The sequence below is a fragment of the Aythya fuligula genome, chromosome 3, assembly GCF_009819795.1.
Source record: "Aythya fuligula isolate bAytFul2 chromosome 3, bAytFul2.pri, whole genome shotgun sequence".
In the NCBI taxonomy this organism is placed as follows: domain Eukaryota; kingdom Metazoa; phylum Chordata; class Aves; order Anseriformes; family Anatidae; genus Aythya; species Aythya fuligula.
In genome coordinates this window covers 40115363-40139317 of record NC_045561.1, presented here as the reverse complement: position 1 = coordinate 40139317, position 23955 = coordinate 40115363, and the positions used below count along the sequence as shown (strand labels likewise).

The following is a 23955-nucleotide window of genomic DNA, read 5'->3' as shown; positions in this document are numbered from 1 at the left end:
AAAATAGCAGGTCTCGACAGCACTCGAATTGATGTAATAATCCTTCTGATCTTGCTGAAAGCAAGAAAATTTTTATAAACCTTGATGATGTGCTGGCATATGTCAGGATATGTGCAGACAGGGTCTCCCCATACGTCTATTAGCGTATGTGCATAAGGCATGTATTTTAAGCCACCCTTTGTTACTCAGTTAAGGAAAGATGATTTCTGTATTATTTTCTCTGCTTTTATTAACTTTTAAATGTTTGAAACTAAAGATATTGGGTATTCAGTTATGAAAAAGTAGCTGTGGAGCTAGTATCCTTTGAACTTTGGAGACAGATTGTGAAAGCTTAGGCCATAAAAGAGGAATATTTTCTTTTAAAAGTCTGATTGGACAGAAAACTGAGCTCTTACTCAGGCTTTGCAAAATTGAGGTGATTTGCTTTCCTACTGTCACCACTGTTGGGTGCTGATGCTGGCACTCATATGACCATGAAATAATGGGTTGGGTCAGTTGCTGATCTGGCTGAAATGCAATCTTTTTTTGTGGAGTTAACTTTCAGCGGGATCAACTCATTAATTTGATTTGTCCCACAAACATGCAAGGGCTAGGATCAACACACTAGAGGAAGGCCCAACCTACTGTTTCAGCAGCAGTGAGGAGTTTGGACTGATGAAAACTGATCGTGAAATCATACCCTCAGTTAAGTAGGTGCAAATCCCTCTGTGGACACATTTATTTAGTGTCCAAGGACCTTAAGTTCAGGTTAAATCAGTTTCATGCTTTGGGCTAATTAAAGTGAAATAAATCTAGTCTAAACAAATTGTCCACATGTTTTTGGAATCTGTTTAAGGAAATGTCATTCTAAGTCAGACTGCTATATTTCTGGCTATAGGATATCTTTTGGATATAATGTTGAAGAAAACAATGAGGAAAAAGCAGTAAAATTTGTGAGGGCGTACTGTTGATCCATATGACGTTGAACAAAATTGGCCATCAGTTTTGGAGACGTGAAGTTCCAGCAGGAGATCATGTACTTTGTGTACAGGCTTAGAAAAGCTGAGAAATCTGCAAGCCAGCCATAACTTCCAAAAGTAATGGCAGATTGAAGATTGTACTTTATTAACAAGGTAGGAGGACAGTTATTCACAGAGTATTTGAGTAATGTCAGTGTTGTGCAACTGAAAGGTTAATGGAGTGTTGAATAATTCAATTGGTAAGCTTTGTTTTAAAGGTCTTTTAATTCTTCAGCAATTGCCTTCTGGATGGTTGTTTATAATTGGGCTTTCCTTTGATATTACCATACTGGATGCTATTTACAGGCTAGCTGATGAACCATGAGGATAAACAACTTCAAGGCAAGAACAGAGGCAAAAGGTTGTGTGGTAGGGTTTTTGGACTGTGTTGTGTGGGGAGGTGGGAGTGGAATTGTTCTTTTTAGATGACCTGTGTCCTGTGGGTGTTTTCAATGACTGATACCTGGTACTGTAGATTCAACAGAACACACTTTGCTTTTGCCTGCCCTGCAGATTACTGTCAATTAAAGAAATACCTAAACGGCTTGGCAAGAAGTAGTAGTTCATGGGGAAATCTGAGCTGACCATCTCTGGTTCCCGAGTGATTTCATGTAAATTTAGTTTGGGTATCCCTGCTTTGCAGTACAATCTTGCTTACTGCACTTCAGAACTGGTTAAATAATATCAGATATTCCTACTAAGAGGGAAATGGGCTGCTCTACAGAGATCACTGTCAGTGCTGCTGTTGATAGGCAGTGACTTTTTAGCCTCTTTCTAGTGTAAAGTAGCTCAGTTTCTGCAGGGAATTTCTGACTTCCCTTTATAAGCTTATTTTTAACACTGGTGCTCTTTCTAAGAATAATTCGAGTCAGTTGTAATGATACTATTGAATACTGTTGTACAGCAGATCACTTTCTGTGGGGGCCTTGGCTATTCTTACCATATTAAAAATAAAACAAACAAAACTAAAAGCTGTTAAATATATATATATATATATATATTATTTTTTTTTTTGTGACAATACAGTCCAAACCTTCACAATATTGACTGAATTTTTTTCAGTCTTATTGAAACATGTCTTACTGAAAGATAAACATTGAAATGTAGTGGAAATTAAGCATCAAAGTAGTATTGCTGTTTTTCCTGCAGAGAGTTGGTCAATCATTGTATTAATGTATCTCTGTTCTCTTGTTCTGAGAGTGTGGAGAAGGAAAGAGCTGCTGTGGAGCAGCAACACCTCTTGTTTTCTCTCAAGATGCCTGGGATAGAGCTTGAAGAAAGCAAAAAATTCTCTCACAAAGTAGGTTGTTGCTTTACATGCTCCTAGAAAATGCAGCCACTCTTTGGTACGTTATTATGTAGGAGGGTGAAGGAAAGAAACGGACTGAGAAAACATAACTGTTTTTTGCAGCCTCATGAATGCCAGAGCTTAACAGCAGGTGCCAAAATATGTAGCCGTAGCTTCACAAGGTAAACGTCTGAGATGAAAGGATGGATGTTCAAAGATGACAATCACAAGAAATCCTTATCAATACATTGCCTATTATATACAGCAGATCAACAGCATCTGCCTTTCTCCTCTGAGATGCCATTTAGAATAGTGTTCTTCATGCTTCTGTATAGAAATAATATTTTCACTAGTTTATAGCCTGTCATTTCTGAAAGTTCACTGAACTTGTTTATTTGTTCTGCTTTTGTAAAGGGCCATTCTAGAGCATTTTTGTTGTTGTTGTTGTTGTTCCACGGGTGTTTGAAAGAGGAGAGGAAAATTTAGTGTGAAGGTAAATACTGTTAAAGGAGAAACCGAAGCATCCTTTTTCGTGCTCTCAGCATTGTGTTGTATCAGCATTTCTCTTCACATTATTTGCTAAGCAAGCTTAGCTTCAGAGGTGCCACTGTGTTCTTCTGTAGTAAAGGGAAGACAGCAAGATAGAAACGTTTTTTCTTTTTCTTACTCTAAAAAGACTTAATTGATAACTGAATGCAGTGTCCCGCTTTGAATCACTATTTATTTACATTATTAAATGAACATGTTTAATTTTGCAAGTGTTCTTGTGGTACAGTAGTCTTGTAATTGGATGGGCTACAGGGACTACATCCCTGTAGTTTCAGTAACTACAAAAGAGGAAAGACCTATATTTGCTACTCATGTTGTGGGGCGTTTTTTGGATGTGGAGGGTGGCATTGGGTGGTATTTTTGTTAGAGAAGTAGTTCTTGTTCAAGAGCAGAGGCCAAGCTGTCAAGCAAGGAGATTTTGGTTTAAAAACTCCAAAACCTGTGCTACTGCACCTGCACCTGTAATCATGAGAGGGCCAGCTTAACCCATCCAGCTTTCTCCATGTTGGTCTTTTACTTTATCCTATCTATCTCAATATCCAAGACCTTGGAAGCCTTTACCTAAAGTTGCTTGAGGCATCTCCTGCTGTTCTAGGTATATTAGTTGGCACTAAAGAGGGAACCTCTCCCTGAAGAGTGCAGGACACAACGAGAAAATTATATATATACATACATATAAATACATATATATATGTGTGTGTGTGTATATATGTATAAATACATATATATATATATATATATATATATATACACATATATATGTGTGTATTTATATATATACATATGTATAAATACATATATATACATACATATAAATACATATATATACATACATACATATATATATACATGTATGTATATATATATATACATATATATATGTATTTATATGTATGTATATATATGTATAAATATATATGTATAAATACATATATACATATATATATGTATTTATATGTATGTATATATATAAGGCTTCAAAGCTGCTGTTCAAGTCCGAGTGTTGATTTTACTAGTAAAGAGTGACCCTGGAACTGAAACACAGGCACACAGACGCATTAATAATCTGGATGAAGAAAGTTGCACCAGCTTCAAAGTAATATCAAGATACAGTTACATTTGATCAGTGCTAAGTCATGTCTTGATTGTAGTGATAAAACATCTGAATGTTGTTAGTGTCATGGTAGTTATACAGGTTTTCTACAAAAATCATCCCTTTTATATATTTTGGGTAGTTTGAGGTAGATTATTTTTCCCTGTGTCAGTTCATTTTGAGATTTGTTTCCTTTAAAAATACTCTAAAATGTTCTTAAGAACTATTTTCTGGACTTGGCTGCTGCTGTGCTGAAGCTTGCCTTTTTCTGAAGGGCATTAGGAATTTTCACACGCTTATTTTGAAAGACCAGACAAAACCAATATGCTGGTCCCTGGCATGGAGTTGCCCAAGCTCTGTTACTGAAAAAAGATCTACAGCCTGCACCGTGACGTCTTGCTGTTACCTAATGAAAATTCACATTAAGGATTTCTATATAGTGACACAGCTATGTTTGTTTTGCCACAGTGTGCGTTATGCACGTTTTATTTTTACATCAATGAATATCACTTTAAGTGGTTTGGATTTCTGAAGTCTGATCCTATTCTTAATTTTTTGTAAAACTGTTAGTGAAATTGTGTTGTAGTTTCAGAGGAAAACATAAAGGGCACTTCATGGCATGAGAGCTCCCCAGGAATCCTTTCAAAATTTGTTGGATTTTCTTGTATGTGTGTGATATACAGTGATTATGAAAGCCTTGACTCTAAAAATATATAAATGTATAGATATGGGTATCGTGGAAGAGATTGTCGAGCCAATGTTTACCTCCTTCCTACCGGAGAAATTGTATATTTCATAGCATCAGTGGTGGTACTATTTAACTATGAGGAGAGAACTCAGCGACACTACCTGGGTCATACGGACTGCGTTAAATGGTTAGTATAAAACATTTGTATGTGTGTGTCATAATTCAGGAATGTATTTATTTTTAAAATTTTATCACTGTATCTGTGATCTCCTTAATGTCATCATGATTGCAGTTATTTTCTGTTTCATCAGTCCCTGTAAATTTCATTGTATTAAGTGCCTTACAAATGAATGGTAATAGAACAGTCCACATTAGCTTAGGTTTTCTGGCTTAAATGTAAACTTTGATACATAGATACCATAGGATTGCCAGATTAGAGACAGGATATCTGCATAAATTATTCTAAATAGATGTCCCAATAATTAAAAATGGTCATCAGCCTAGTTCTAGATCAGGAATTTAAAGGCAATATGGCAAAGGTGTAGACTTAAAGGAGAATTAGAAAACCAAATGGAAGACTGAAGAGTAATTTTATAATTTTTTTAATGGACGCCCCATCCAAGTATTAAGACCATCTGGCATACGAGAAAGACACTTGCAAACAAAACATAAAAGCAGAAAAATCGAAGACAACGTCATTGGTGGTGCAAAGGTTCATCACTTTACAGTGTTAGTCTGAAGAGTAGCATCGGGCTTTGGTTTCAAGGTAAACATAGGCTCTTTGCTGTACCTGAATGGAAGAAAGGAGTTGCTCTCTAAACCTCTTTTTTCCTGGCTCTGCTTTGATAACTGTAATTGCTTGCTATGGGAGTAATGCTGTTAGTCTTGTTGCTAGTCTTGTTAGTCTTCAGGTTCATTCAGAAAACTAGACTGAATTGTAAACATTTTGGTGCTCATCACTCTGACTTCTTCAGCCCCCCTCCACTGCTCCCCCTTGCCTGTTTTTATTTTCTTGTTTCTTCACCTTTGTAATAATACAAAGAAGGAAAATGAGAAGGCTAGTCAAAAAATAAGTAGGAGTAAGAGGACATAGACTTCGAAATTACAGTATCTGTTTTTTAACATGGTCTTCAAAACAAAAGCAGATTTTGACTTACACTAAAAGTGCACTGTACTGGAGATTTTCATTAGTACAATTATATGAGTAACTCATTTCAAGATTCAAGAAGTAAGGCCTGACTCCTGGGTGCACATGCCTTCAGCCATCTTTTCAACCATTTTTGCTCAGTTTCATGCTCTCTCTTGATTTGGACATGAAGTATGCTCTAATGCTTATAAACATGGCAAAAAATAATGTCTTGGAAGTTCAACACGGGACGTTGCTGTTTTGTTACAGTGGACTCCCAGTATAGTGCAAACCTGAGATTTAGTTGTCTGAGCACATGTGAAGGTGGCTCTTTGGGCACTCCTGGTTGCGTGCCTGCAGCCATTGCAAAAACCTGATCAACCCGTCGGGATTTTGCAGTATAATATGCCATGAAATAGTCTGTCAAGGAAAGCATTCAAGCTGTCTTATTAAAAGTGGGATCTAGGATCATAAGTGTCTTTCTGAACTTCTGTTGAAAACAAAAGAAAAAAAAAGCTTTCAGTTTTGAAGGCCAATGACAGCAAAAGTGAGTCATATTTCTGTCTGTCTTAGTCTTGCAGTTCATCCAGACAAAATTAGAATTGCAACAGGACAGTTAGCTGGAGTGGATAAAGATGGAAGGGTAAGTAATAGAGCTGTCAAACAATAGTCTCTTGTTCTGAAAATCAGGAAAAAATGAAAAAAAACCTGTATTTGTGTGTGTGTGTTTTAATTTTATCATCACCTTCTGTTTGCTGTTATTTTTGTAATGCATTGCATATACTGAGATATTGTGCTGTTTCTAAGGTAACAGTAGTATCTCTAGCGAAAGATAGTACCATGGAAGCACTCAGCCATACATCAAAAAGAGAAGAAGCTCATAGTCTTTTATCTGTGACATGAGAAACTTGGTTTTAATTCTGAAGGCAAATCTGGACCTAGTAATTGATTTATAAAGCCGTATCATTTCTGTCACATATTTTTCAATAACTTCCCAGAGGAAAACAAGACCCCAGTACAGTGGGTCTGTGTACTCCTAAGGCTTCATGGGAAAGGAAGCCAAATTTGGGAGTCTGTGGAAGGTGTGCCAAGCTGCCCTACAAACTTGCTCAGTTGAGGACAAGCATAGTTAAATGCTTTTGTCCCTGGCTGATGATGAACTCTATCACAATTTGAATAATCGGATTATCTTCCTGAAGTTACAGATGGAGGGGAAAAAAATAAATAAATCAGATACTTTGAAGTGCAGAAACATGTTAAGTACAACCCTTTCTCAGGTGTTTAACTTAATGTCTTATTTTCCACTGAGCATTTGTTTAATCTTGTTATGATTTTTTTTTTTTTTTAATGGTGAATGCTGTCCTTAAGACAATTTAATTCCTACTGCATTTATAATTGTTTCACATTTATGCAGCTAACTTGCTTTGGGATAGCACTTGGATGAAATATTGCCATGGAGGTTTTCATTCACTGGTTATGGTTAGATGACTCAGTGCACCAACATTGTTTTTTGGCGTGTTTTTGTTTTTGTTTTAATTTATTATTATTATTATTATTATTATTATTATTATTATTATTATTATTATTATTATTATTATTATTATTATTATTTTCATACTTTTATGTTTTAAAAAATAGGGTTTGATCGCTTGTTTCAATTGCTGTGTGAGATTTTTAGGTCTGGGGTTTGAAATGCAATATGACTCTTCTATTTTTGTTCAATGGTTTGAATTGGGCTGAGATTTATTTTCACAGCTACCAAATGCCTTCTTGATGTTTGCAGCTTGCGTGTGGTGGGCAGAAACTGTCTTGACTCTTGCCTTTTGAGGTTCAAGATACAATCCAGCAGCAGCATCAACAGAGGCCGTATGCATTTCAGTCCACAGTTCGCAGTTTGGGTAGCTTGACATAATTTTAAGCCTGTGTTTGACACTTTTGCCACTGGTGACACCCATTTGTCCTGTTGCTTTTGCACAGCCCTTGCAGCCCCATGTTAGAGTGTGGGACTCGGTGAGCCTGGTGACGCTGCAGGTCATTGGCCTGGGGACTTTTGAGCGTGGAGTGGGGTGCCTGGATTTTTCAAAAGCGGTAAGATGGGTGCTGCTACCTGGTGTGTTTTACATCAGTTATCCAACCCTGTGTCAACTGGCAAGTCTCTGAACTGAGATTTCTGAATGCGATTTCCTACCTGACCTGCTTTGGTACTAAAAGTGTGTCAGTAAAGTTTATGCATACTCTATAAAAACAGCTGACAGCGAGTGAGGTGAAAAAACAGGAAATTGCAGATGTAAAATTGTGGCAACAAACTAGCACTACATATAAATAACAGACACTGACATACCTTGAGTAGAAATTAAAATCTGTGCTAGGTTTTATGGGGAGTTATTGTTTATTTAGATGTTAAAAGCAAGTTTATTACTGAGGTTCATGAAGACATTTTAGTGAGTTCTTATGGAAAGGGTAACTTTTCTGTTTGCACAACTGGAATAGGTTTTTATGCACCAACAGAAAACTTAATAAATAAAAAAATAAATAAAAATCCTCTGCCATTTTCCTAAGGTATAGTTTATTCAATTCGTGCTTCTTAATTTTGCATAGAATAAAAAACAAAAGTCTTGTCACTAAACCCACAAAATCTATCAGAAGTAGTAGTAGTAAACAGAAATGTGTTGTTTGGCACTGATAAAATTCTAATTTCAAAATTGCTGCTAAGTTTATTTTGTATAAAAGACATGTATTTTAATGTTTAAGCTACCTTCATGCTTTTGCCAAAGCATTAAGACATATCAGACCTCTTGAAAACCCACGCTGTGATTGTTGCATCCAAGAATGCAAGTGCCAGAGAATAAATGCAAGTGCCAGAGAACAAATGTATAAAAAAAAAAAAAAAAAAAAAAAAAAAAAAAAAAAAAAAAAGAGAGAGAGAGAGAGAGAAAGATAATCAGCTGTATTTTGCTTATAGAGAAATTGAAGCACAGAACAATTAAGGTGGGAAGGGACCTCTGGAAATAACTCATCCAGGGCAGACTGCTTAGGACTGTACAGTTGTGTTTTGAGGCTCTCCAGGGAAAACCTGTTGAAAATAAATGCTTATGCTCCCTTGCTGCAGCTTCACTAAACTTTGAAACATTACTTAGTTATGTATAGGTATTGACTTTCAGGATATAAACTTATTTATAAATAGGGTGTAGCATAAATAAAATAATGTGAGAGAAACACTGTAATTCCTATTGCTGTAACAAACCAGGAAATTTTTAAACTCAGTTTTCTTTTAAGATGAATAAATGCATTTTTCAGCTTTAATAATAAAAATTAAAAATAATAAACAAAACACTAAGGAATTCTTTTGAATATCATGTTCTAGTTTTTATTAGACTGAAAGTTGAATGTTAAGTATCTAGTAGAACTATGTTTTTAATCACATAATCCCACTAAACTATGCAAGAACTGTCTATATCACCAATACTGTTTCCAATTAAGTGGAAAAAAAAACCCTTGAAAGTATGTTTTCATATTGCTGCTCATAACAGTGTTAGTGTTTGGGAACAGAAATTTCAGCCACCTTTATTTTCATAATTTGTTAGAGAATGCTGGCTGAACTGCAAGAATCAACTTTAAAATAAATAAGGCCTCCTCCAAAACTTTCTACAAATGTCCTTGAAACAACTGGTTTGTGCAAGTATGTGTTGCTGTGAATAAGTATGTTTTTGTTCTAAGAATCTCTGTCAATTCTTTTAATTCTACATAGCTACATTTACTGTTTTGTTGTAGAATTTTTAAAAATAAGACATTTCAGTTATTTAATACAGAGGATATAAATCTTCTTGCTTCTGTAAACATCGTTTTGTTCATAAAGTGTTACCCTCGCTCCAGTTTTACCAACTACATAATGAAACTGCTTGGCACTTAATGTTCTGTGAGGGAAAAAAAAAAAGAGATGTCCTTTCAAAATGTTACTATTGCAAAGTTGTGTGTATGTGACGGTGACATTTAAGAAAGAAAACCACAAGCAGAACTGTGTGTTCTGGAACCTGGGGAAAAACAAAGTATTTGCTGACTAGAAAAAGGAATAAACACTTATGCTACTAGCATGATAATACAAACGAGCAAGAAAGAAAGAAAGGGGAAAAAAAAAAAAAAAAAGAAAAAAAAAAAAGAGAAAGATTTGGGTATCTTTAAAGCTTTCTTAGAATATTTTTTGAAGCATGATGATATGTGGTGTGATTATACAAAAATATGTTTTACCTCTAAGAAAAAAGGAAATCCCTTAAAAGGGAGTTGCTAAATTTATATTTGTACTTCTGTGTCTTTTAAATATTACTGCCATGCCCCTTGTTTGAACAGGGCTTAATAGTTCTTTTTCAGCACCTCTTATTCTTTTTCCTTTAGGATTCTGGTACTCATTTGTGCGTAATTGATGACTCTAATGAGCATATGCTTACTGTGTGGGATTGGCAGAAGAAATCAAAAGTAGCAGAAATAAAGGTAAATATTACACAAATACCTATTTTAAAATGCAGGTGTTTTCATTACAAAAATATAGTAATTTTGTGAGACACAAACTTGGTTTTACATGGAAACAACTGGGTAATTCTGATGGGTTGTATAAGGGCACAAAAGAAATGTATTCTGAATTTGTATTCTGGAAGGGTTTTGAATACTGGAATACTTCTAATTAGATTTTGCTCTTCCATAAGGACCAGTCCAAATAAAGTAATTCTCTTAACATTTTCCTAATTAAAAAATAAAAAAAAATTAAAAAAAAATCCTGGACACTTTAAAGAGCTGAAGTGATGGTTCAGCCTGTAATTGTTTATATTATATATATACACACATACACACTTCTTAGACATTCCTTATTTTCATTTCTGTCTGAATCAAATTCCGCACATTGGTTCTTGGTATATGTACATTTGTAGATTGCAGTCTGATTTTTTTTTTACTGAAGTTTTATTAGCAATAAAAAATTAAAAAAGAAACAAACAAACAAAACACCTTATGAATATGGGAAAAAGCAATACTTAAATGATATGTGCAGTTATTCACACAGTCAATTTATCAGGGAACACTTATGGATTTTTGTATACATGCAACATCCTGTGTAGTTCCTCCTATCTTTGGTCTGAAACTTGTAATTTTACATGAGTTGCTAGTAAAATTAGGATATGAACATCTGAATAAATATTATTTCTGTTATTTCAGACTACAAATGAAGTTGTTCTTGCTGTGGAATTCCATCCAACTGATGCAAATACTATAATAACATGTGGCAAATCTCATATATTTTTTTGGACCTGGAGTGGCAATTCATTATCAAGAAAGCAAGGGATATTTGGGGTAAGAATGTCTTGATATGAGGTCAGTTTTAAAACAGTGGAAGGATCTGTTCATGCTACCTACAAATTTGCGCTGTTGTCACCTTATACTGTTTGAACAAAGAGGTAAACAAACAACAACAACAACAAAAAGATTAAATTCTCTTTGTGTTTTCAGAGTTATATGGGAATGGATATGTTATTATAACTACTTAGAATACAAACAATTATCCCTTCCTTCTGTTTATTTTGTTTCAGAAATATGAAAAACCCAAATTTGTTCAGTGTTTGGCTTTTTTGGGAAATGGTGATGTGCTCACTGGAGACTCAGGTGGGATAATACTTATATGGGGCAAAACTACTGTAGAATCTACTCCAGGAAAAGGACCTAAAGGTAGGATACATTCACAGTTAATTGCAGATTAGACTATCTGTAGAAGACAAACATAAAGAATTGCATTAGAATAGTAATAGGGAAAAAGACTTAGCTGTGCATGTACACTTCTTGTATTAACAACCGGTACTAAATTCCTTCAGGTCTTATGAATTTGGTGACTTAAACACAATCTAGGGTTTATCAGTAATTTATGAGACTGTGCCTGAAGTGAATGAAAACTAGTTTATCTAAATGTTTTGCATTATAAAATTGTGAAGCTAATCAGATTTCCTTTCATCCTGTGATTTGGAAAAGGCTGTGCAGGCTAAATTAACTTCTTAAGACTTAACATTGTACAATGCTTGGTCTCAGAGGAATATGTGTGTGAAGGGAAAATGTAATTTACATCTGTACCAATTATGCAAATAAGAGTATCTAGTTAAGACAGTGTACAAGTCCTGGCTATAAAATATAGTTTAAAAACCATTTTATTTGCACTTTGAGTTAAACTTGGTCTTTATGGCAAAGGTTTTGTAAAAAAGAAAGAAAAACTATTTGTTACCAAATTTATGCAGACCTGGCACAGCTGAGCCCTAAGGTAATTTATAAATTCAAGGATAATTTATTTTACTTGGCAGCTATTTCAAACACTCTGGGTTAAATTGGTATGCCAGGAAAACATTCATGTAAAAAGCAAACATTTAAAGGTAAGTCTGTTTTTGTAGGTAGATTTTTTTTCTTTCAAGCTAACTGCAATGGAAAAGTAATTTAACAAATTGTCTGATATTTAATTTTGAGGTTCTTCTTATGCAAAATAACTTTTAACCTGTATAAGACTAAAAGTAAACAAATATAACATTTATTACGTCAGGGTAACAGAATATGAGATCTTTTCATTGGTTCATCACATGAGAATTGGTCACAGTACTTATCTCAAACTTTTTCACAAAGTGAGAGCATGCCAACTTGAACTGACTTGAGCTGTAGGCATAGTCAGCTTAATTAAGTTGGCATTTATTTGGATGGTGTTTAGAGTTTTTCTGTGACTGCTACTTGTATATATGCAAATCTTCAAAGCCTCAGAATCTTGCTTTATTAAAACACGATTTTCTAGAGCAATTCTTTTCAAATATAGACACAATTGGGATGCAAAAGGTTCTCTTTTAACACCTTTTCTCATTCGGTTTTACTCTTTATCATTCTTTCACGTGTTTTCCTCAGAGTAGACTACTGTATTGATAGACGCCAAATGCTGTTTAATTATTTTTAAGCAAGATGGCATTGAGTGTCAGATATTAGCATCATGCATCCTGGAACCTTTCCTTTAAATAATTTACTTTTTTCCCCCTTTTTTTTTTATTCCCATGAGACTTCAGACAAGTCTTTGAGTTTCTTTTAACAAAATAACTTTAATTCTTTTCTAATGATTGCTTACTAAATATTTTTCAGACAGTTTTCCTTGTATGTGAAAAAATTGTGTTCCCTTGGATAGCAGAAAATTTGAAGTATTTTGCAAATACATGTTTTAGGGCAGTCAATCTCAAAAAAGTTTCTCTTGAAAAAGGGAGGCCTTTTGTTTTATCCCTTTATCTTGTAAGAAAACACTACCACCTTGTGTTTGCAGTACTAATGCAATACTAATAGCCCAACAGTGCAATTGTAATTATTGGTTGTACGCTGCTACTTTATTCTTACGCCAAAATGTATAGCTTCTTGTAAACCTCAGGTGAAAAAGTGAGTAGTGTTCTGTATTATTTTCTTTTCATGCATATAGGTGTATATCAGATAAGCAGACAAATCAAAGCTCATGATGGCAGTGTATTTACCCTCTGTCAGATGAGGAATGGAATGCTGCTAACGGGAGGTGGGAAAGACCGAAAGATCATCCTGTGGGATCATGATTTGAATCCCGAAAGGGAAATTGAGGTAAGAAGGCAAGAGTGACAAAGAAATTGCATTTTCAATGTATGACTAGCAAACCTGAGCCCTCCCCACTCCTTGGAGTATTGGTATTTAGCATCTTCTGTTTTCTGTCTTTTAGTTTATGTCTTTTAAGTGGATGAGGGTGTTTTATAATAAGCGTATCAATTTTCAGCCATGAAATAAGCCCATATGGGGTTTTTCTTTTCTCCTTCCTTAGTTTCTTTTATTCACCCATTTTTTGAGGATTTTCATTAATTTGCTCATGTTTTTCTTAAGCTTGTCTGTCTGGACAAATGCAATGTTATCAGGATTTTATTTTAATATGGAGTTTTTGACATTATATAGAAATATCAGTAGGATATATATGGCTACTCTTCAAAAATTAGTTAGGTTGAGGAACTTCTCTTTATCTTAAAAACAGGTATTTAATGTCGATGTATGTTTCTGATTTGGCTATATGACAGTGATGGGGGTTAACTGGAAAAAAGTATATATTTTGAAAATGAAAATACTTATTTTGTCCTCACAATAAGATGGCCTTTTGAAATAGTATGTTCTTAAAGAGTTTTTCTAGTAGTTGTTTACTCCAATTGTGTCCATTTCTATCACTTTTAGATCGAACTTAGCACATATGTTAAGAAAAAGAGTTTGTTACTATCTTGAGTCCATTGACCTTTACAAAGCCTGACTGAGACTAAGTCCATTTTGAGTTACCCTGTACAGCTCTTTGGCTTTAGTAACACGCTATTCATATCAGTCTCTGTTTTCCTTTTTTTAATATGTTATGTTAAACCTAATTTTTTATGTTGAGAAATATTACCAGAGCCCTGGTATATAGCTTTGTGAACAATTATAATGATTTTCTATCCTAAGTGTCTAATATTAAAGTTAGCATGTTTTCTAATGCAAAAATCATTTAGAAAAAACAAACAAACGTATGCTGTAAAGTATAGCACTGTATTAGTATTCAAGCATGCAATAAGCAAACTCAATAAAACTTGGAGTCATTGCTGACATAAGGCATATGAACATTTACGTAAGGTTAATCAGGAAGCATTAAGGAAATCAGGAAGCATTTACTGTGGGCTACAAGATCCTTCTTAATTTTCACAATGTGTTTTGAAAAGTAAACAGTAACTATATATATATATATATATATATATATATATATATATATATATATATTATTCCTATCCTTATATGATGATTTGTAAGAATGTGGAGTACATTTATTTGGTGTGTTTTATGCATAAAAGTCCATGGAACTCTTTTGTATTTTTTTCTACTAATACCTATTAAAATGAAATAATTGTGATTGTTGTGATTGTTTTGGAGAGAGGTCCTGTTGTATATGCCTGTACTGAACAAATAAATGAGGTAAGTTTTGGGTCAAGTCCTGATCTATTGTATGTGTGATTAGATTATTCCTTTGTGCTGTGAGAACTGCAGTTCTGGTACTGTTATTGTGCGCTATTTATAGACTTCAAAAATAAGTGCCTATTAAGATACATGATGTGCCTTTATAAATGTTTCTCTTCCTAGGTTCCTGATCAATATGGAACAATCAGAGCTGTAGCAGAAGGAAAAGCAGATCAATTTTTAGTGGGTACTTCACGAAACTTTGTTTTGCGGGGAACATTTAATGATGGTTTCCTAGTAGAGGTACAGGTGAGTACACTGATTTTTTTTGAACGATTACTCGAAATTGTTAGAGCTTCCCTGATGGTGTGCTAATTTGAGACTCTTTGTGTTATTTGTTATTAAATCACATACATGTTCTTTACAGGGTCATACAGATGAACTCTGGGGACTGGCATCGCATCCTTTCAAGGACTTATTTTTAACATGTGCTCAAGATAGGCAAGTTTGTATGTGGAACTCTGTGGACCACACACTGGAATGGACCAGGCTGCTAGATGTATGTCAACCCTTTAACATTAAATATAAAACTGGAAAATAGCAAAAAGCATTAATTATCTGAAGCACCCTTGCCCTATGTCCTTGAGAGAAGCAAAAATCCTGAAACTATGGCATTAAAAAGCCATTCAGAAGCTTTGATAAGCTTAACACAGCTCTTCAGAAGTTGTATATACAATAATCTGATTATCAGTGTCCAATGCCATTCTAGCAGTCCAAGTCAGGATAAAACTCCAAGTCATTTGTAGTTGTTACAGTTTAGCTTTTTTTCCCAATTACTAAATCTATCTGCAGAGGTTATCATGCAGATGTAAAAGGTATGGCTTCAGAAGTCCTTCCTTATTGTCATTGTTTGTTTGTGAATTCTGTCTTGTACAAGGATATGTGTAGACAGCATATTTTTACACAGAATTTCAGCTTTTTACTTATGAGAAGGTCATGTAGTATATCAGTGATAGGTTAAAAAAAAATCTGTGAATTGCAAGTGTGCTAGCTAAGTAGATTTTCTTTTGTCAATTCATGTTAGGCTTTTAGGGTAGCTTTGGTGTGTAGAGTGGGCAGGAAAATAACATGTACATGCCTCCTTATTTAGGAACCAGGGCACTGCGCTGACTTCCATCCCAGCGGAGCAGTGGTTGCAATTGGAACACACTCGGGAAGGTAAGGGAAGGTAACAGTGCATCAGCTGAGTTGTGATGATCAAAAGGAGACATTTTGATACTATGATTCTTTTATATTGAATGCATATATATTTTTTGCTTTATTCTTTTGCATTAAGTTAACTAACATGAAAAGTTGGGGGAGAGGGGCAGATCTTAAAGGGATTAGATGGAGACAGCTCTTTTTTTTTTTTTTTTTGTGTGTGTGTGCTGGGAGGGTTTCACGAGCACTCATTTCTGACTTTACTAGGTATCATATATTTTATCGTGTGTGTATAACATCAGTTTATAAGACAGGTACAGTACAGATCTTTCTCCCTTCCAAATCAAACATATACAAACTGTTAAACTGATATGGAGAGGCAAATGAACAGGCTGTAGTATTCTACTTTTGTGTAAGTGAGAGGCTAAAATGGCACATAGCTCAATAGTACTTGATTACAGCAGTTCATGTTCATCCTAAAATCACTGCTTATTTCAAAGCTATCAAAACATGAGTCAAGTCCTTTAACTCAGGCTTCTTTCAGTGTTAGAAAAAAAAATTGTCTCAATTCATATCCAAACTCTCTTGGGCTTGGTATCATCTGCCATGAAAGGAGTTCCATGTAATGGATTCTTAGCAAGTATCAACTAAAAGGAAATAAAGACAAAAAGGATATTCATAGCAAAAGGAAGGTTGGAGAAGCTGATAGGAAATTTTTATTCTATTTCTTATTCACATATTGGTAAAATAACACGTAGTACATGTAAGAAAATTGTTTCTTTTTGTGTTAAATGTGCCCCTAGATTTTTTTTATACGTAACAACATGCCTAAAAACCATTTAAGTTTTGGTTTCAAAAACTGCTAAGCATGTACAACACCCTTTAGCTTTCCTGGAAAAAACTAAATGTTAAATTCTTTTCAAGGTGTTTGGTGTTTTTTATCCAAGATGATGATGCAGTCTGCACTAAATACATTACATACGAAATCAAATTAGAAAACCTAGTGTACCCTCACAAGAAAAATCTTGCTGAGCTCTTGTACATTTGATTTCCATGTTGTGCTTTTCAATATTTTCATCTCTTTCTAATTACAGCATTAAACTGAGTAGGTATTTCTACCTTCGTTAAACAGAGCAGCAGATACTGGCATAATAGAAATTGAGACAGGGAAAAAAAAAAAAGATCAAGCCACATTTCTGGGTAGCTACTAGGCATTTTTGAAATTACATCAAAGCACAACCAAGGCATATTGAGTGGTCAGAGCATGCAGTCTGGTGTTTGCTTTTGACTGAGGTTTTTTTTCCTCTCAGAAGGTTTAACATAACTTTTTTCAATTCAGCAGTTTTCAGTTTAAATTCTTCTTTTAAAAAGAAAAATTACTTCAGGCAACCCACTTACACTGTATTGGATAAGTTTATGTCAATGGCCCGGTGTTTTTTTGTTGTTGTTGTTGTTTTTTTTGTTTTGTTTTGTTTTTGGCAGTGGTGGTGTTTTACCAAGTTCTTAGAACTAAGCAGTTACATTTTTACTGTTCTGTTTTATTGTGTTCTGAAATTGCATGATTCAATTATAGGTTTGAGACATAAACTGAATTGAAGTGGGGTCTGGTAAGTGCACAAGTGGATGAGAAATAGATGGAGTTGTGAATCCAGATAAACAGAACAGTTTTAGATTTACTGACTAACCAAAGGCATCACACAGTGCTTTCTGCGCTAAATAATCCAGTCTAAGGGAGGCATTTCCCAGAGGAATGAGGTTGTATGATAAATTTTGGTTACCTCAGGAGAGAAAAGAATCAGGCCTTTAACAAGTCATTTAATAACTTACTTGATTTATAGCCCCAAGCACATAAAGCAAATGTTAAACAAGTCTAATTTGTTTAGGATTCAATAAACCCAAATCTTGGCTGTGTATGTCATTGCATCTCTAGCGCTGTTTTGCTTCATGCACAGAGGTCAGTGAGGCAGGGATAAGGAATGGGAGCGCTGACAAGGTTAGGTTTGATGACTAAAATTGTGACATTGGAAGAAAACTGATTTTTTTGCCTCTTCCCATTCTTGTCCACAGCTTCATGGCAGTGTGTTTTTATCAGGCTGACACATCATGTTTCTGGATTGGTTTTCACATACTGCTCCCCATGAAGAGTATTTCAGTATCATTTCCCTTCTTTGCGTTGTCTGCAAATGATCTGCTGCAGGTTTTGTTCCCACTTCTTTAAATACCTGCTGCATGTCTGGTCATCGTTTGTCAGTGACTAAGCCTGGTTGGAGAGAACTGATATTTTTTGTGGAACCTGCTGCTTGCTGGAAGAGCAGATCTGAAAAAGCAAAATAGGCTGGCAATTGAAAATTCTTCCAGAAAAATGAGTTTTTCAAAGCATTATATGGATAATTTTACCATGCTGTCAGTGGTATTATTTGCAGGGAAGTAGATCTTCCTGTGACTACTGTAGAATATTTTGAGTACTATTGATATAACTGCTCAAAAGCACAACAGAAGAAAAAGGCTAACAGGATTCTTGCAAAAATACTAATGTTATCAAGAAAACTGAAGGGTGGGAAACAATACTAGTATAAGCCAGAGCCCCAAGGAGGTAAATAAGTCAGTAGAGTTACTCAGATTTAAACCAGTTCAGTATTTGTGGCAGTAAGGTGAATCCCAAACATTCCAGGGAGCAGTCCAACCAACAGATGGGTTGGTTTGTTCATGTATACATTCAGCACTCTGCTTTTATACCTTGCAGGTTCAACATTCTTTATTACCTAAAAGTTGTGGAAATTTCAAGTCCTAGTGTAAAAATATATCACTATTTTAGAGTACTGTTTCCCTGGTGATTTTGTCAGACAAATTCTGTATTCACAGATGTAAATTATCAGTAATAAATGTCTGTGTCATGGGTCAGAATTTGCTTTCCAAAAGAGTTGTTTACAGGATTTTTGTTTCTAAATAAATAATTTATTTTTCAGATAAGTTATTTTAAAAAAAGAATAGGAAGACAAGAAACAGATAAACATGGTGAAAGTTCAGTTTTGTTTAATTTAGCTCACAAGTCAAATATGTCATTTTCAATAATAATGGTGAGAAAATCAATACAAATCAGAAAAAGTAAAAGAGCTGCTATTTTTACACTCTTCAACTGCTTATTTTGTCCAGTCTGCAGATCAGGAGTTAGGAGAGTTAGGAGACATCTGCCAGGCTTTGCAGATCCCAGCCAAGTGTGGCATTTCCAGGGTTGGCTGCTGTTTGCATTTTGCATACCTTTCATGCTGGGAGGAAGATTCTCTCCCAAAACAGTCTGAAGGTGGACTGCAACTATGGGAGATAAGGGCACATGTGGAGTATGCCAATGAATGGCTGTAGCTGCTAGACTGGAGACAGCTTTCATTGAGATGGGTTTTCTTGCTGGCAATTACAAAATTTGCCATAGCTTTGGGAGAGTTTGGGTGATTGAAGGGAGCACGTCTGATTCCAGATGGTGGAGGAACCAAGAAACAGCTGAACTAGATGTGACCAGCATTTCCTTTCCTAAATTAGTATCAAAATTGTCACGGTGCACTGTTTCCACGGTTAGCTAAGACTGTTCTTAGTATCTTTTGTTCAGAATAAACTTTGGAGGAGGACCAGTGTGATGAAATACTTTCTTTTATTGCCCAATGGAATTCAGCAATTTAGGACCCTCAGAAACTCTGTTTTTGATACCATCTCTGTGCTTTCAGTACACTGGATTTTTATTTTTTTTTTGCATGCTTTTACAAGCTTTGGAATTTCATTTTGTGTAAGAAATGTGTTTACTGGAGGATTACTTGGCTCAGGTGACAACTTCAAGAACCCAAAGAGCCAGCATTGAGAGGCATGTCCCTAGTGCAGAGTTATCACTGTCCTCATTGCACAGCATGGCATGGGAAGAGGAGGTACCCGTTCGCTTTGTGGAAGAAGGCAGCTTTTGGTTATTGCTTTGTTCATAATTAGTTTTCTTATCACCAGGCACCAAAATTACAATGCTCAAAAGAAATAAACAGGCATGATGTTCTCGAGTCTTGACAGATTTGCCATACAGTACCGAAGTTTTCTGGTAGAACAAAAGGTCTTCTACCTCCCTCTCTGCTGTCCATGCACAAAAGGTGTGTTGCCTGCCTGGGCTGAAGCAGTAAGGAGTCTCCATGCTGTATTGGATGCAGGAAAACAAAGTCAGAATGGGGCAGCAGTGCAGTGGCTGCGGGCCAGCTTCTAGTGTTACTTGAAAAACAGATGCCGTCAGCTCAGTGATGCCTCCATGTGTGTTCTACACAGTTCTGTTGTTCCATCGGGATATAACTCCAGAGCAGTTTTGCTGTCATGGAGTGATTTTTTTTTTTCCCACTGGCAGCAATCTATATGGCATAGGTACACGTCTCTCTCTTTCTCCATGCCAAACCATTTTCATGTTCATTTTTGTTTTTCAATATCCGCATGGTTATCAGACGGGTATAAGAGAAATAACATTTTACTGGAACACTTGGCAGGGACAAAGGCAGAGGCAGAGTTTAAACTGAATGGCAACTTGCAACTATTAACGCATTCAGATAACCTGCAAAGCTTTAGTGTACAGATTAGAAGAAATCAAAAGTATGCATTTTGGAGTACAGCAGAGAAACACTGAGTGTGGTTTCTGCTGCTGTCCATTGAGAACAGATGAGCTGTTTTCCACTGGCTCCATCTGTCTTGCATGTAGATTGCTCAACAGTGAGTGCCAGGTGGGGCTGTTTTTTCATGTGCATGTTATTTAATTTATTTATTTCATGTGTTTCTCTAACCACAAGCTGGGCTTAAGCCACTGGGACCAGGCCACTTTCATATACCAGGCTGCCAGACACTGGGTCAGCACAACCTAGAACCTTATCTCCATCCATAGAAAACACCAATGTGTGCTGCTGCTCCTGGGGGGTTATATCAGCTATATATGTTTCTGCTGTATTAGACGGTCCTAGCTTTTGCTATATGTTTGTTCTCTTGAGTTTACTATTAGGTATCTGTGTTAGATGGTGGATGGAATTGGCTGACTCACATCCACAGTCTGAGCTTGCTGTTTGCTGATGGGTACAGAAACCTGGCCATCATGTACTTCAGCAGTGCTGAGGTACAAAGTCTGAAGCACAGAAATTAAACTCTGAAGACAGCTGTAATGTATTTAGCCATGTTGACATCTTAGGCTTTTGTGACATACGTGTCACAGTGTATGTTATACACAGCAGAACAGTGGCCTGTTCCCAATAGCTTTATATATACCTTTTTTTTTTTTTTTTTTCTAATTAAATTTCATTGCCTTTGTCTTGGTAATATTTGCTGTATTTTTAGGAGTTAGTTTGCAAAAAGCTCTGGTTCTGCTGATCTTTCCCAGTTTGCTGTCAGTGGCCATTTCAGTGTACAGACCACTAGGCTTTTGTGAGCATCTAGGAGTTTTTCACCTGTGCCTCACAATTAATACTGCAGGGTAAAAGTTATTGCTAAATAATAAATAATACCAAATAGAATAGGTTCTGTGTTTTGAATGAGTATGGAAATGTTTTCCATTCCCTTCTACTTTGTATTTTTGTTTTTTAATTTTGCTTTATAAAAGTCAAAAGATCAGTTTTTAAATCAAAGCCATTCTTCAAAATGGGGAGGATGTAGTAGATTAAAAATTCAGCTATACCTTTAGGGCTTCAAGATGAGAAGGTGCTGTCATGTTAGCTATCTGGTGACACATTTATCATCCAGGAGATACTAAAGTTATTACTACAGTGTTCAAGGGAGAGAAAAAAAAAAAAAAAACTGCTGCATTTAAAATCTTATATAAATTTTTAACTGCAACTTGTGTTGAAAACCAGAAAAGCATTCTATTAAAAACAGATGTTCACTATGCTACCCTTAAGGGCTAGCGTGAGAAGATGAAGCAAATCAGTGATTATTGCTCTTTTGCTTTCTCTTATTTATTTTTTTTTTCCTCATGGAAGTGATACTCACTGGAATTCTCTCTCCAGGTGGTTTGTTTTGGATGCAGAAACGAGGGATCTGGTTTCAATACACACTGATGGCAATGAGCAGCTCTCAGTGATGCGCTACTCAGTAGGTAGGCAGACTTGTACATTCAGAATAATTGCTTGTTTTAGTTTCTGATGAATGAGATGTCTGTTCTGTTAAGCTGTGTTAAACTATTCCCCAGTCACTAGAAGAGACAGAGCTTTGGAAAGACTGCTTTATCAGATACTTAATACCTCAATAATAGCAATAATAATACCTGAATACTTGACAGCAGATTTGGTTTTTCTATGCTAAATCTTGGAGTCTTGTAACTGCAAACATTAGTTTCATTTCCTAGCCTTTTCTTTATGTTGATCAGTGCTGTCATAATAATGCTCTGCTCCCAGAAAAATTAAAAATTCTAAATTAAAATAGTTGGCATGTTAACAGAAAAGAAAAAGCTGTTAATAAGCTGTCTACCCAGATAGTCTGTAAATAGCTTAGCATTTCAGCAATATATTAATAAACTTTGTAGTTAAGTTTTCAAGTTTATTAATACAAGACCATAAAAATAAGTGTAGGTCTGTCTGAAACTCAGAGCTGTTTAAGGACTTGGTGTGGGATTACATGGACACCAAGTCAGTACTGGGTCTCCTCTTCAGAGGTAACATGACAGATCCACAGAGGCTGAATCCTCTCTGTTAAAACTGGGTGGAAGAAGAATCTCGTAAATCTGTTTCTTGTTTGCTTTTGGATAATGTGCAATGTCAGTGAGTAAAATGCTCCTCTGCTGCTGCCACATCTGATAAACACAGCAATTTATTTCAAGGCACCATTGTTCATTGATACTACAGTGACTCAAGGCAACTCTCAACCATGTATTTTTTTGTTTTAAGATGAGATAATACAGGTTAGAAAACCGCTTATAATATTTGAATGATCCACTTGTTCTTTACAGCTTATTTAGTGCAGATTTATATGCAATCTGCCTTCTACCATGCCCCCAAAAATCCTGTAACTCCAGAATAAATATAGTTTTGTAAGTTTTTTGTAATACAGAAATCTCAAGCCTGCTTGCAATCAACAGTTTCCAGAAATCCAGTGCAGTCTGAGGCTTTTTACCATGTCCATTGGGCATTTACTTAAAAAGAGCAGAGGTGAAAGAACTTGCCCAAAAAACTTAGCCACAAAGTAGACAGATACTGACTGAATATAATGTAAACAGTTATGTATCATTAAATACAGCATGTAAGCAATATCTTAAATGAGAACATTGTTTTGGTGATAAATCTGAATTCATTAACATTTGGAAAATAAACATTCTGTTAATTTCTATCTAATATTCTGATCTTCTATTGTAGATGGCACCTTACTTGCAGTTGGATCCCATGACAATTTTATTTACCTCTACATAGTAACAGAAAATGGAAGAAAGTATAGCAGATACGGAAAATGCACTGTAAGTTTTGGAGCAAATATAATCAGCAGTTATTGCATGTTGATGTTATGCATATACTAAGATGTTAAGCAGTGTAACAAAAAGAAAATGTATCTTGTTAGGTTCATATTTTGCCATTTTTAGTTTTGGTTATACCTTTTATGTCTTTTTCAGCATTTGGTTGATTTTAAACTGCAACCTAATGTGTACTATGACTTAGTTGCCAGGTGAACACTTTTGCATTACATATGAATAATTTCTCAGACTATTAACTGTTCTCTGTAATGGAAAATTAACAGTAAGATGCAGAAGTGTCTTGAATCTAGATGCTGAAAAAATCTTTCTGGGAAAATATTACACTTGTTTGCAGATATTTTTGCACTACTGATAAAGTATTCTTTGGACCAACATAGCATTAGATGATGGAATTTTGTTAGAATACACAATTTTGGAGGTTGCAAATATGTACTGTTTTCAACTGCAATTTTTATTACAGCATTTGAAATAATACCAATAAATTTCTGGTCTGGGGTAAATAAGTGTGTTTTGCAAATAGTGAAGTTAATTTTAGAGCTCACATTTACATGATGTTTTCTATTTGCTAAAATGATCTGTTCAAAAAG

General features: G+C 35.3%; 1 protein-coding gene across 4 annotated transcripts in view; it reads left to right on the top strand.

The window, feature by feature from the left end:
- EML4 (EMAP like 4) overlaps positions 1-23955 on the top strand; it is a 154838-nt gene that overhangs the window by 120461 nt on the left and 10422 nt on the right. For all 4 annotated transcript variants that reach the window (XM_032183589.1, XM_032183590.1, XM_032183588.1 and 1 more), the window contains 12 exons: positions 4654-4803; positions 6316-6385; positions 7720-7830; positions 10132-10227; positions 10945-11079; positions 11316-11451; positions 13208-13359; positions 14899-15024; positions 15143-15274; positions 15866-15933; positions 21915-22003; positions 23256-23353. In XM_032183589.1, coding sequence (XP_032039480.1) covers positions 4654-4803; positions 6316-6385; positions 7720-7830; positions 10132-10227; positions 10945-11079; positions 11316-11451; positions 13208-13359; positions 14899-15024; positions 15143-15274; positions 15866-15933; positions 21915-22003; positions 23256-23353 — 1363 coding nt within the window. The remainder of the gene's footprint in view (positions 1-4653; positions 4804-6315; positions 6386-7719; positions 7831-10131; positions 10228-10944; positions 11080-11315; positions 11452-13207; positions 13360-14898; positions 15025-15142; positions 15275-15865; positions 15934-21914; positions 22004-23255; positions 23354-23955) is intronic.